General features: G+C 40.5%; 1 protein-coding gene across 1 annotated transcript; it reads right to left on the reverse strand.

The window, feature by feature from the left end:
• Nucleotides 1-3,577: 3,577 nt before the first annotated feature.
• On the reverse strand, nt 3,578-6,554 carry hoxc11a (homeobox C11a). Its single transcript, XM_043224261.1, has 2 exons — nt 5,761-6,554; nt 3,578-4,563 (listed from the first exon to the last, which is right to left on the reverse strand). The coding sequence occupies exons 1-2, from the start codon at nt 6,455-6,457 to the stop codon at nt 4,331-4,333; spliced, it is 930 nt and encodes a 309-aa protein (XP_043080196.1). The 5' UTR covers nt 6,458-6,554; the 3' UTR covers nt 3,578-4,330.
• Nucleotides 6,555-15,573: the final 9,019 nt, after the last annotated feature.

The following is a 15,573-nucleotide window of genomic DNA, read 5'->3' on the forward strand; positions in this document are numbered from 1 at the left end:
AACGAAAAAGAGCCCAATCAAAACATTAAAAATGCCTGTGCATTATGTTTCGTGGACGTGGAAAATCATTTTTGCGTTGCAGCCAAAGTACATTATTGAACAAATGATCGTGCATGTATTATTAAAGTGCGTCTACTGTTGAATAACGCCAACATATCCATGTTTCTTAATGTAAATAAAAATATCAACCGTTCTCTTGTTTCTTTTTTAAAACCAATTTAACAGGACGAAGACGACAACAAATCGCAGCAGAGAAAACTAAAAACTAATTGGTGTAACCTTACTCTTCACTGAACCACTTATTTCTCTGTTTGCTCGCGCGTGCACGCCGAAAAGAAAAACATGAAAAAAGCTCTAAGCTTTCGCGGCAGTGTATTTTTAAAACATTTCTGAAGTTTGGGGATGCTATTAAAAGTCGACGCGCAGCTGTTACTGTAAAACAGAGAAAGCTAATTCCTTTTTCATTGAGGGGGATCAAAGATCTAGCGCACAGAATATTGAATTGCACCACATTCGGGTTTCTCACACACACACACACACACACACACACACACACACACACACACACACATATATATATAAACAGATAACTATATATATATATAACTATATATATATAACTATATATATATATATATATATATATATATATATATATATATATATATATATATATATATATATATATATATATATATATAAAGAATTAGATGTTTTACATTTTATTCTTTCCTATGTGTGTTTTCCTTGCGAGAATAATGTACTGATTTCTAATCATTTTTAAGGCTCGAAATGCACTGTGACGTAAACTGCGCTAAAGATTGCGATTAAAAGACTAAAGAAATGTCGCCAAAACGACTTTGAAAAGTGAAACACAAGAAGTCCCGTTGAAGCGCGCAGGCCTCGAGCCCGTTGGCTTTGAAATGAGTAAAAACAGGGCAAGGGAGATTCGACGGGTATTCCGTGCCGTTTTGGGAACTTAAACCACCATAAAACATATTTCCAATTTAAAGAGACCCGCTTTTTAACCGTTTCCCCCCTCACCAAACCGGCGTCCGCCCGCAGAGGTCTGTGGGAATTTATGGTTGATGCATGTAACGTTTTAAAGACATTTATAAATCAGAGAGCGGTAATCGCAAAGCACATCAGCATTATATTAAATTTTAATATCACGAAAGACCGTACAAATGACTGGTGGGCACCGGTGGCGATTGTATTTACAGCTTTTCATCGCGTTACAGGAGCGCGGAAGTGAGCGCGAGCGTACAAAGAGCGTTAATAGGATCCGTCCAAAGTCCGCAACTGTAAAGCAATGAACAACACTGCATCTTTCAGACCGCACACTGGAAACTCTATATGTCGTGTCGCTTCCAACTGGGCGACATTTTCTAAATTCACCTGATTGTGAACGATTTGTATGTTTGCGTTATTGGAATAGCGGGGATGATTGGCTGAATGGGACGAGCATAGCCCTACTGGAAAATAAAATGACATTTTGAACGCAACTATGTTAACTCTCTCTTTTTTTTTAACAGATATGCGAAATGTGCTCTATTGAATCATGGGGGCTTTTGCGTCAAAAATGACATCCAGGTTGCGTTTACATCCAAGTCCGCAGACGCCTCTGAAGCCTCCGCCATTTTCCTCCTTGCCAGCTTAAGAGTTTATTCGAAAGAGTTCCTTCCGTTCCTCTCTTGCTTCCCGTTTCGATCTTTCACGAGCTGTTCCGTTCGGAACGAACAGCGCAGCCGCATAATGAAAAACGTCTCGCGAACGAACAAACTGTTTGTTTAGGAGAGCCTCTTTTATGAATCGAATCAACCCCACGGCAAGAAATGCAGATTTTATGACCATTGTTCATAAGTCTGCGAGCTGATTGCTTCGGTTTGGTGGCGACGGCGTCTCCGGCGTTTGATAGGCGGACGGTCCCGGTTCCTGCTTCTCGGTGTGACGAAGCAAGAGAGAGGAATTCGGCAAATTAACTACGTCACCGAGCCAGGGCCAAGGTTGGTGGGTGTGACGAGAAGACAAGCCTTCCAGCCTTGATCCCTGTGCCCCCTTCCCCTCCCCACCCGCCATTTCTCTCCCACAGTTCTACAAGCAAAGATCACTGGCAATGAATCGGCTGCACTAACACACACACACACACACACACACACGCACGCACGCACACTCACACTCACAAGTCTCTATTTTCGGAATTTACAAAGGAACGCATGTGTTGCGTTTCAATACAGTTAGCCGTGTTTAAATCTCAGCAATAAATCAGCGCGCTAATTCAGCGAGCAAGACCTCCCCTCCGTTTTCTGCTCGCGTTCGACGCACACACGCACCCCGGTCTCCGTTTTCAATCCCGTCAGAAATCTATTTCCTGTTACCCGGGGAAAGTCACAAACCGAGCCATCTTAAACGCTCAAGAACATGCCAAAACGCCATAAAATATTTCACGCATGAAAATATTACATTTTTACAGAGACAATAAAGCGCATTTAATGGCAGTGCTAAAACTGGAAAAGTTACCTGCTGCAGTTTAACGCGAGGGGTCAAAGTGTTGCTTCTTAGGCATTCCTCGGTCCTTTCCCACTCGCGCTGATTGGTTCTGTTCCGTTCACCACGTTTCCTAACAAAAGGGGCTCCTTGATTCCGCTTTATTGCAATGGGTTAAAGGTGAAGGCCTTGACATTATTGAAGTTCAAAGACAACTTTTAATTATATCTTTTCCTTCATACGCGTAAGCGCCAACAGCGCGCTCGCACGCCTCGTGAGCCCACATGTCGTGACAAAATTCGTGCGGCGCGATCACGTATAAAACCGCACATGGGGACGACATGCTATGCCCCCCCAACCCCCGTGAGCGCACACCGCAAAATAAATATCTCACTCGTGCTCTGATTGTTGAAGATGCCTCCTTCTGAAGAGAACGGGCTGCGCTTGCGACTGTAGGCGACTTCTCGCAGCTCGCAGGCAATCGGGGTTCATTTTCAAACGTTCCAGTTTTTGTACCACAGCAGCCGGACTTTCTTGTTTACTATTTACTGCGGAAGCGAACACCATTCCCCTCGAACAGACGGTGCAATTAAGTCGGAAAAAAAGGCAATTTAGGGCTTTGGCTTTATTGCAGTGTCTAGACTACAAGAGTGGCGATTCCATTTAGAAGGTACTAAAAAGAACGAAATGCTCTCTAAATATTTGACGCGTTTCATGCATCCCTTTCCCGGTCGCCATCATTACTGGCGGTTTTCTGATTTTGGTCAAATTATTACTTACGTTCCCAAAATCCTGGTAAAAAAATATATTAAACCCATTTATTAGGCAGCGTTGAGTGCAAAACGACAACTTAACATCTATAGACTTGAACTAACGTGTGATGGAGACGACTAACCGGGAGAAGATAGAGCAAGGGAGAGAGAGATAGAGTTTTCATTACTTGGCAGCGGTCAGTTTATTATATCTTCTCTTAGATCTCCGTTTTCACCGCAGAGTTGTTGCGCACATTCACAATTTTACGCCACCGTAGATGACCTTTTTTTTCAAATCAAGCCACAATCGACGTATAACAGTTTACCTTTATTCGTGTTTATTTTTGATTAATATGCAGTACACAGGCCAAACGGGGTCGCCGGGTTAGCCCTCCGAAATGAACGAGAACTTTGGGGGTACAGCAAATAATTTAAACGACAAAGCTCACAAGGCTGCAAACGCAATGTAAAGAAAAATAGCAGCAGGGATAGGGCGAGGGTACTCAAAATAACATTATATTTACATTCACGAATGCACAATGCATAATCTCTGTACAAGGAATACAATATTACAGATTGTACAAGTCACAGTTCTAAATGGTGAACACATAAAAAAAAAGAAGAGCATGACATCTCCAGATTCGAACCAGAGTCGAGTGTGTGAGCTTTAATGTACATATATACAACCATAAAAGGATAGATGGTACAATTTTATAATATATTATAGTAGGCTATTTTGTGACTATTTTCAAAGTGAAGATTTTAAACGTTTCACTCAAAAAGATGCGTCACGTACATAAAAAAAAATAAAATAAAAATAAACTTGTGAGGTGTACGTTTTAGTTTGTGAATCACAAACTAGAAATGCCGGTTTAATTTGACAAATAAGCAAATTTGCATTCTCTCCCCACCCTCAGCCATTACAATACTGTTACCCCCCCCCAAAAAAAAACACGACTAACAGTGTTTAATACTGTTTCTGGCCGTAACAAACACATTTCCGACGATTTATTTAGCTCGGTGGGCATTTTTTAGACATACGTAATTTTCGTCTGCAGAATATTAAATAAAAAGCAACGCCATTTCGACGATTACAAGAGCGGGTTCCCAGAGAAATACTGCAGGCGATCTCTGCTCAATTTCTTTTCTTTCATTCTGCGATTCTGAAACCATATCTTGACTTGTCTGTCAGTGAGGTTTAGCATTCTGGACAGCTGCAGCCTTTTCTCCTTGTTGATGTAAACGTTAAAGAAAAACTCTCGTTCCAGTTCACGAATCTGAAACTTGGAGTAGGGACATCTCTTCTTTCTTGTGCGCGGGGTACCTCGGGGCAATCAAAAGAGACACTTTAAACGACCACGTTACGAAACATTTTTCTTTTCTTTCCTGCAACAACAAAACGACATTTTTTTGTTTATAAATGCACACGTATTTCTATTTTTTTTCCTGGAAGGCGAATCTGTCGTTTCTAGCGTGATTTCATCAAAGGTTACAGATTCAAACAGATTCAGCATTGACGCAAAGCTGATAAAAACATGGTATAAAAACATAATACAGGCTAACTTTTTTTTAAAACCCTTTAACTTTAAAACCACAAACAAATAAAGCATTTTCAATACATAACAGGCAGCTTTTTTTAATGCTTGGTAATTTTATTTAGGCTACTGCGTGTGTATATTTCCTTCATTAATAAACGTGTTTCGCAAATTATACAACCCTTGATCTCATAAACGTTAGAAATTGTTTTTTTTTAAACTACAAACAAACACTGTGGGCCTGGGGCAATGCCTCTCGTGAATAGCGTTAGCTTATCTTCTGCAAAATACGCTTAGAGTTTAAAAAAGCGCCGCAATGACTAAACAGCAAAACCCGAAAACATCTAATGGTGTTTTACTGAAAAGGTGATTGCGACGGTTCTGATTGGCCTTCGCAGTGGAGGCTGCTTTTGGGCGAACTTTACGCCGCGGCATATTTTTCCAAAAGGTGAAATACCTCCCTAAAAATGATTTCATTGACAGACTGGCCGGATCCGATCAGTCGTTAGCACCGGGCGAGCGTTAACGTGGTGTGGCCACCGACTATGCAGGCTGCATCAGCCCCACGGTAACTCAAGTCACAGCACGTTTAAAAAGCTAATAAGGGCTTAGCTAGTTTACATTCGAGCCGCTAAAACAAAATTCACAGTATGCCAAAAGTCATGTTCTGCCCAATTGGTTTTAACCCCCGACAGCTAAACGAGAAAATCCCTCGCAATGCCCAACGCAAGTTCATGATCAAAGTTAGCATTTGTCACAATAGCGCGCTCTTAAAATTTCACAGACTCTGGGATAGTAGCGTCTGTGTATAACATCCTCTTTTTTCAAAGCGCTTTCCCATCGTAAAAATTCTTTTCGTTGGAGGAAAGAGCTTTGTAGGTTATAATAAAATCCTTTGAATGCTTATAAAACTCCACATAAAATCTGACCGACAAAACACCGGGCTAGTCCCTTAACCTTTCCCCATTTACAGCTTCGGTACCTACTCGAATGGCTGCTCTTGCCTGCGTTGCCGTCCTTAGCAGCTGCTGAAGTGCACGAGCCCGAATTTGTGTGTTCCTCCTCATCCTCCGCGTCCTTTTCCGGCTCCTGCGCTGCGGAAACAGCTGTGGGTTGCTGGGACGGAGTCTCTAATTTGTTCATCTCGCTCTTTTGTAAACAATGTTCTGACTGATTGTCCGTGCTACAATAGGCGGTTTCAAAAAAGCGGTCAAAGCCTTGAGGGAGCACGTTGTTTTTCCCTACGCCGGTGTAGAAACCAGTGGACGGGTGGCTAGAGTTCGGGTGATGCTGGTGGTGGTGGTGGTGGTGGCTGTACACGCTCTCGTTTTTCATGAGCATTTCTGTCATGGTGGATGGCGGAAGACAGTCTCTGTGCACCAGATCTTCTCCTGAGTAGCACGATGCATAGTTGGTTCTGTGGTGCCACTTGCTGGAGGGGTCCAGACCGTAGGAAACATCTCGCACCGGTTGCACTTGAGATAGATTTGTGGAATAAGGGTATGTGATTTGTCGCGAGGGCCCCTGCGGAAGGAACGAAGAGACGGCGGAAAATTCGGGAACGTAGTAGGTGCAGCTGGGGAGGTAGATGTTGGAGGCACAGCCAGTCCTGTCCCCGAACTCGGACGTCCGGTCTTTACGCGTCTGGGAGCAGAAGTTGCCCAGATTAACAGAGTTAAACATCTTTCTCCTGTAGTCCGTACTACAGATATGATGTTTTGGATTCGAGCTGCAGAAGGAGAAAATTTGGGAAGGCGAGATGACGCGCAATCCGTCTAAGTCGCCCCGCAACACGTGATCGAAAGTAGATATTGTCATATATCAATTTGGAACACATGGATGCGTAGGAGTGGTTCAGCTGGGTAAGATCTGCGAGATTCAAACGATTAATTTTCAAATCGCGCAAGACAATGTGAAACAGTAACGTCTCCTGCTTGTTGTTTTAAGCGAGTTTTGTAAGAGGTGTGTTTTCTATTTATGCGCGCGTGTGTTGGAGCCCGTGTAGGTACGGAGCAACGCTGATTTAACGAGTCCGAGGCAACGCATTTTGTTTTCACGCGCATCGAAGCTTGCACTTTTTAATCTACGACTTTCCAAACTATTAAAACCTTATGAAGACTATGTTAAATGCGACTGGTGCGATCTATTATTGTGTCGTCGCGTCAGCTGCTGCACTGCTGATATCCAAGGGTCGAGCTTTACCTCATTGTCATTGCCATTGTTGCTTTTGTTCAAGTACACAGAAATCTGTTACGGCATTCCACGTTATACCTAAACATAATACGCTTAAAATATTTACGTTCGTAAACGGTTCGATGAGCAAATGTGACCCGTAGATGTCACGTGTCGGCTCCACCCAGTTCTTCAATACAATAATAGATCATTTGTGAATTTGTATTTTTTTTTTTCAGATAAAAACATTAGGGACGCGTGCAGAACATTATCTACTAATCTACCCGGATTTTTCAGCCGCTGTTTGCATAAACACAAAGTTAACACTGATCTTCATGTTCACGTTTGGAATGGTTTCATTTTAAAATGGGGGAGGAAAAACTCTTCTCTTGGTTTTAATCAACCAAACTTAAAATCTGTGATATGAATGCCGCCACACGTGATCCAGGATGACTTTGTCGTGAATGTAAAACGCTGTTTTTTTCGATTGAAGCAAAATAAATAAATACAATTATGTGCAACGTCCTATTGTGTTCGACCTTCCTTACACTTAAGCACCACACGTTTTGGCGTTTAACATGTGTAAAGTACGTCAAATGATCCCTTGGATATTTTAAATCTCTGAGACCATTTTATGAGAGGCATCTGTTTAAGTCAAAACATACTATCCAGTTTCAATATGTGCCCTCCAACGTCTATTAAACTAAGTCTGAAATCTTTTGTTTTTGGAGCGGAATGTTGAAAACATCGCTTTTAATTTCAAATAATTTAATATCATTTTTGATATTGGAAGATTTTGATATTGAAAGATTTATAATAATGATCTGTACTGACGTTCTGCTAACATTGCAGGGCAATCTTCTCAAATATAAAACGTTCGTCAAATAAATAAATAATAATGAATTCAGAATGTAGCACTCATTTAATTATTATAAATATAAACACATTATTTTTTAATGAACTATTAGTTCATACAGATACGTGCATGTCTAAATATCTAATGACCGGTCACGTATAGACTAATAGCATTGTCATAGTTTATGTTAACAATTGTTTTAATAGTTTCTCTTTAAAAAAAAGATCTTTATAGGTCTATTATGTATTCAAAACAGCGTTTGTGTCCCTATTAACATTTACAAACTATCACCGATAGCAGGGGGGAAAAATAGTCATATCAGCTGCACCGGACGTCGCCGCGAAAAAGTTACTCGTCTTTTTAAACCGAATTTTGATCGCGTGTTTGCGTTAAAAGTATGTGGCAATGACTTTACGAGTCTCTGAACTAAGCCCTCTCAGAACTGACAAAAGCTTGGTGTGCAATATGCCTTCAACCAAGTACAAAGAAAGCAGACAGCTGCCCAGACCCAGCACTTGAATTTGACCACTAAAATCCTCACTGCGGCCGCCATAAAAGGCCGAACAGCGGAAGAGCAAGAAACGCTTTGTTCTCCAGAAAACAAACAAAAGGTAAATAATTAAAAAGTCCCACGGAATGAAACGGTTAACCAAAGAGATACGCCACACAACGGCCAACGAAATCTAAAAGTTATTTTAAAGTAGCTCAAACTAAGCAAACGTCGCCGTGCCTGAAACCTCAATAATTATGAACAATATTGATTTTTCTCGTTATAGCCGTGTCGTCCTTCCGCCTGGTGTAAACGTGTTAAAAGATTTTGCGACATGACTGACAACTATCATGTTCCCATTGTCTTAATGCTGGTTTCCACGCATTTCCGCATTGCGCACCCACCACGACCACCACGGCTTATCCTACGCGTTTTCTACCTGATTTTTTTCCGCGGTTGCTCTACAGAAGACACGTTTGTCAACTATTTCGATGCTATAGCGCAGCTCAAACATTATACTACTGGCTGTAGGACCCTGAAATTCAACAAAGGCGCGCCCTTTTCTTTCTCTAAACAAGCACTACATCCCCACAAATGTTCTGCCCCTGCTGGAGATTTGAACAATTGTGGATATTGTGATGCAGAGGTTGAATTAAAGAGGCAAGTTCAGCAGGAAAGAAAAGCTAGAAAAGACGCTCAGAGACTTGAGAGACAGGGGACAGAGGCGTTGTAAACGTTTGCCATTCCCCTCCTAAAAACCATCACTATGAAGAGCCGTGAGCTTTACGACGTCGCCGGTGGAATTTTTCTTTTGCCGTGCTTTGCGGCTGAGGTCTATAATTATAAAGTTAACGCAAAATCGCTCATTATTGTCACTCGAGCTAAAACGACTCGGGCCCGTGCTTCGAAACAGAAGTAAACCCCAGCAAGTATTTGTCTGGTTGCCAGTTTCATCGACTTTTCATTCGCGCGCAAAAACAAAAAAACAAAAAAAAAAAACGCTTTGGCCTCATTCCGACGGAACATCGACAGAAAATGAAACATAATCAGTGGACGTCATACATCAACGAGACCAAACAACAGTTGCAGGCAACACTCAAGGGCCCTTCAGTTTACCTCTAGGGCTAAAACCTCAGCAGGGCTAAAAAGGGAAACTGTGTAATAGCATTACTGTCCCCTCATGGCCTAGATAAATTTAATTGGATGTAAGTCGGGCTGTTAAACTCGCTCGTATGAGCTGTGAACAGATTCGAGCAACAACAAAAATGGCCCTTCTTTTTTTACAGAGGTCTCTGCTGGTGTGCGTGGCTGTGGAGCTTCGGCACAGGCAACCGGTGCTCAGTTGTTTCAATTAGACATCCGAGTCACGGATATTTGTCGCGCAATATGTAAAGTTACTCCACGCGCTAAAAAAAAAAAAGAAGGTCATCTTTATTATATCGAGTGACCAACGATTTTGTTAATCGGTTATACATGCTACAATAACTTTAGCTACGACAGAGATGGCTAGCTGCACACGCTTCCGTGAAATCTGAGGGAGAGCAAGAAGATAAACACAGTTATTGTTTGGAGATACGCTACAGCTATTCGTGCCAAAAACAGCCACCGCATACAGAAAAAAAGTATTGGCTTTGCCGCGTAAGACGACCTTTTTAACAAGCGCGCATTAATGTAGCATTGTTTATGCTGTTGCATGATAATGCTATTAATTCATGCAGTTATTTTCACGCGTCCGAAATTTAAATCCCGAATGGCCGCTAATACAGTAGTTACGATTGCGAATAATAATAATAATAATAATAATAATAATAATAATAATAATAATAATGTCTCCACTGTCTTGCAGAGACCACGTAAATTACGCCTCAAAAGAGACTTTAAGGACAACTGCTTTTTTTCAGTTTCAATCACTAAACCAGTGAACACTAACCAATAGGAACCTTTAATAAACGCCACAGAAAACGGATGCATGTATCCAAATATCCATGTCAGAAACGCGCTACAGCACCGATAATAATTCACATCATCAGTTACATCCCAAGTACATTCTTAGGTAAAATGTACAAAAGTGCACAACTTGAGCAAAAACCCCGGTGCGTTCACGAAAGAGTAATTAAAACGCAATAAACGCGTAACTCCAAAAATCAACATTAGTCGTATCAAAACAAAAATACGGCTTTTCCGTGGCCACGGCTCATTTCGGTGGATCAGAGGCGCTTCGGCGAGCTGGCATTTTAGTGCAATCCACGTAAACATCACATTTATCTCGTGCAAAAAAAAAAAAAAAAAAAAAGCTTTAACGTTTAGCTTTTTCGGTAAGGCATTTTATTATGTTTTTGTTATTTAAATGATCGAACTGCCAAGAAAAAAAACAGAGTGGAAAACATTTAGCCCACGCTAAATAAATACTGCTTTGAAACAAAACAAATGCCGCTTCGGTAACAAACCTCACGCGGTCTCCCTGGACATTTGCTTAATATTTGTCGATCAAGCTGTTTCGCCGACCGTAAACTGAATGGCATTTATTGCGGAAACCAGATTTCCTCCCCATGGCTTGATGATGACAAGATAAAGGTATGTACTCACAACAAAGCCTCTAATATGACACCGCGTGGCTGCTGCACGACTTCATTTCTAAGCAACATTGCGATTTTAGATAACATGCCCGAAAGCAGAGCGTTTACTTTATTTACTTCATTTTTTTTTGTATACCTGGCCTTTTTTAAAAAATAAATGAAATGATACCCTACCGCAGTTGCAAAAATCACGGTAAATATTACCAGGGCTTTACTCCTCAAACTGGTTTACGCGCGAATTTTAAGGATCTTAATTGCATGATACTCATTAGGTTTAGGATTCGTTCAAAGGGTTCACGCGCGTGCATATTCGCCCATTCTACCAAATAATTAAACTGACTTCAAATACTTTCCACATGCGTTAGGCTACATCACAAGCGAACGGCCATTTATTTGCAAAACACCATTAAGCGGACGATTTCTCATCCTCTGCGTGAAATAAATTTGTTAAACGAACTGTTGCGTTTATAAAATGAGTGGAAATGTTTATGCACTCTCAACCGAATTACTGCAAAAGATATTATATGTACTATAAAAGATATAACGCTTGAATTTTGACTACACCAAGGGTATTGGATACTCGGTTCCTATATATGGGACACACTAACTTGACCTTCAATTTGTAAGTTGCTCCCGCCCACTACGACAGGGCTAACGCGAGGGGTGGGATCGGAAAGAAGGCCCCAAACATTGTATAAACAGGCAAAGCAATTTTTGGCAAATGAAGTTATTTTCTTTAAAAACTAACTACTTGGTTATGAAATACTTGGTCATTAAGTTACACGCATTCAACAATTTGGGTTTTTTTTCATGCGACAACACGTTTTCTTCTTTTTTGCTCAGGTAGGTTGTATTGCAGATCAGCGCGTTACAGTTTTTGCTTTTGATCAGTATTAATGCACGCGTTCAGAACGCATTTATTGGTTCCGCGCATAAAAAAACATGCGTCGGGACCGATTTTTAATACATGTACCGTTTTTCTATCCAATTACCTTTACGCCGTACAGACGCATTTTAATTTATCTAATTATTTGACTACGCTAGAAGGAAATAAAACCGGTTGAAACAGGGATATATTTAATATACAAACGCACACATCATTTACATTGTTTTTTCGTAACGCCAGATTAAAAAACAGGCATGCAAAAAGTACACATGCTGTAGAGTTGGGGATGTTTTAACGTCGTGCCGTAGCTTTATAGCAAAATGTCCCATGGTTTGGGCGAACTGTATTTAAAGACTTGTTAAAGCGGTAACTGCTTTTTTTTTTAATTCAAAAGAAAGATATATCGGCTCCTACCAAAAAAAAAAGAACTGCAAGGAAGAATTTCTATTTGTATATTAAAGATTAGATGGCGAGGCTGCGAGTGACAATTAAACGAAGATGCGTAAAGTTCATGAAGTAAGTGTATAAAAAAGTCGAATAAACAAGAAAATACAATACGTTTTTGTTATTAAAACCTCTTGTTTTAAGGTTAATATGTTAACAGTTCCAGGCAAATGCCACACAGAGGGGGGGAGATCTATTTTAATGCAAGAATTGTATCTTTCCAATAGCTTTTAATAAATATATTAATATTTTAAGCAAGATAAATTACAAATCACAATACAACGATGAATTAAAAATATTAGCATAATATATTATTTATGCTCAATATAACTAATAAACGTGCCAATAACGGTTCGTTTATAAAAATACAGATAATTCCTGATCAAATTGTATAAGCTTAAAAGACAAAAAAATTCCCCAGTGCGTTAGCATTAAGGCCAAGCAAAAGTTGATACTGTTTAAATACAGAATTAACCAACCCGTCGCGTGAGCGAAATATAGAAGTTAGTAGCAGGTTAAGGCGAGCATATACACGTTTATAGTGTTTCTAAAACTATTCGTCGTCAAGAAATATTTCTGCCTTACTCTCTTACACGTAAACCCCCTTTTGCAGACGTGCACACACACACACACACACACACACACACTCACAAACACGCGCGTGCGAGCGACGCCAGAAGTGCGTTCTCCAGTCTCTACACGTCTGCGACAGGAGCAGGGGAGATCTGGAGCACTTAGCGAACCACATGACTACACAAGTTTTGTGCGAAGGGCACCGAGGTGCTCAATGACCTCTGAGCCGGGGAGACGAGTCGTCATAAACAGATTTGGCCAGTCTCAAAGTCAAAAGCGCCCGCACGCACATAAAACGCCATTGTTACGATTCCAGCGCGTTTGCTCGCAAGGAAGCCAATAGACTTGACACTAAGCTTTGGCTTTGGGACCATCTCTGCTCCGACATCCGCTTTATTTCCATATACAGTGAAATCTATTCATTCAAATAGAAAAAAAATAGCTATTTTGAAATATACGCTATAATAACGAAACGCTTGGATTGAACGTGTTTAACTCCTGATCAACATTAGATAGAAACATAGAAAAGACAGAAACACGTTCCGATACGTCTTCACAGTTACAAAAGAGTCAAGAAAAGTATTACATGTCCTTGCAGTTAGTCCTCATGGGGCCCTGTTTCGGCGTCTGTTGCATTTATCCACTAGGTGGATGTCTTTACCATTTTCAGCCACTGGATAATGCATATGAATATTGTTGCACTATTTGGCCATGCTGGCAAACATTAGGGATCGCACGTTTAAAGTGTTTCACTTTGATGTTTCGTTTAGTAACGTTACACTCAAATAAGAGCCAATATGTAATATGCAATATGCGATAATGCAATTGCATTTTCCTGAAAACGTAGTTTTTGTCGGCTTTCCTGCTGTTTAATGTACAAACATGTTTAGGCATCAAACGCAACACAGATATATATGCACAGCCAATACGCACGTTTTTTTTTTTAAAGTAAGACTTTATTAATCAGAAACTGTGGGTTACACATATATGGATACATTCATGAACTTGTAACATTATTTACATGACATTTTTAATCGCAAGGTACAAAGGAATGCGGCACTGGTGCATTCACAAAATTACACAGAACAACACAGAAAAATTATACATCAGAGACAGTTTCACAAAACAATCCAAAGGGGGGGAAACGGGACGATCATTGTTATATAGTAGTTGACGATGCCATTCATATAATTGTACTTGTCATTTTTTTATAGATTCACAAAAATAGGATTTAAAGAAAACGTCACCAGCCGAGCTGTCCGACCAATAACAAAAAAAAATAACGTAGCACCGACTTATGTCAAATTCGCTATAATAATAATAAAAGTACAAACGAATAAGCTATATTTTATATGAAACCAACTTTTGACCTTCTTGTCCGTATCTTTTAAATGTTCTTTTCAGTTTTTTTGATAAGGTGTTTTAAAATAAACCATGCGCCTCGTTGACAAAAAAAGTCGGAAAAAACATTTGCTTTTTTTTCCCTTCTAACTACAGTCATTATAATCATGCAGCAAATATTAACTATTTACCTGGCATATAATTCATGATCTGGGTAGGTAAATAACGTTTCGAATAACACAATGAGTCCAGCTAGTTTGCAAAACAGCCTCGTTAATATTGGGATTTAAATCTGGTCTCTTCGGTATGGTTTCTACTTCCATTACCCTTATGAAAGGACTTAATCTCTGTTTTAATTTGTAACTGCGCGTCCTCTTAATGCAGCTCGACCACGCTTTTCTCTCCCAGAAGCACTGTTGTTATGAATTAATTAAGCAGACCTAAGCGAAATAACGCAGATCAAGGGACGAGCAATCGTTAATGGAGATTTCCGTCGTTAAAAACGCAAATATGACAGCGACGTTTACAAAGTTGTTCTCTACACCACGAATAAATATTTTATCTGCAGTTTGTGCGGCTTAGCTGCAGGCCCCACCAATTTACACTTCGGCCAATATCTAGTCGCAGAAGTAATTTCCTAACATTTGTCAGAATGACATTTCGCAGGCTAGATCAAAGTCTATTCATAAAAGCTGTCCCGTAATTGCGGTTTGGTTCTCGAGGGCCCAAGATACGAGTTGGGTCACTAACTTTGTGCCCGTGACCGTGAACGTGCCCGTAGAACACGTGGCGATGACTGCGGAACTGAGATAAGACTTTGATGGCTTTAACGCCGCTTATTGCCGACGATATTGAGTTTGACGGCCCTTTCTTAGATAACTCGCAAAATAAAAACATAGCTGGGAGATTACGAACAGTTAAAAAAAAAAATAATTCTCACTGTGACCAAGCACGGCTATTTCATTTAGATTTTTTCCCCCTAGCTTAGAACACTGATCGTGGCACGAGCGTCGTGTTATAATTTCCAAAAAAATCGGTTTTAACGCTCCGACAATAAATATTTAGCGATCGTTTCAGACTGATGAGAAAACGTTTTGCTCGCAGCTTATATTCGCTCACAAGAGTTTCTAACTAGCAGTTCGTTGCTTAATAAAGTGAGTGATGGCTTGGACAGCTTGTTACTTTCAAAACTTAAAACTAAAACGTTCTCGGCGTGTACGTGCCCCCCGAAACCCGCTTGGACACGAAACCCTCTTAAATAAACACCAGACGACGTGGTATAAGCAGACTTCTGGAGCCATCATTTGGTCGCGTACCCCTATTATGTTTGTATTCTTATTCTGCGGTTCCTGAATGCGTCGTGGGGCGAGACTTTCAGAGTAAAAACGGGCCAGTGGTAGGTTACCGTTAACTAAATACTGTCGTCGGGCTACCATTAAGCGATGTATGTTTTCTGCCTCC

Source organism: Puntigrus tetrazona, chromosome 23 (genome assembly GCF_018831695.1).
Source record: "Puntigrus tetrazona isolate hp1 chromosome 23, ASM1883169v1, whole genome shotgun sequence".
In the NCBI taxonomy this organism is placed as follows: domain Eukaryota; kingdom Metazoa; phylum Chordata; class Actinopteri; order Cypriniformes; family Cyprinidae; genus Puntigrus; species Puntigrus tetrazona.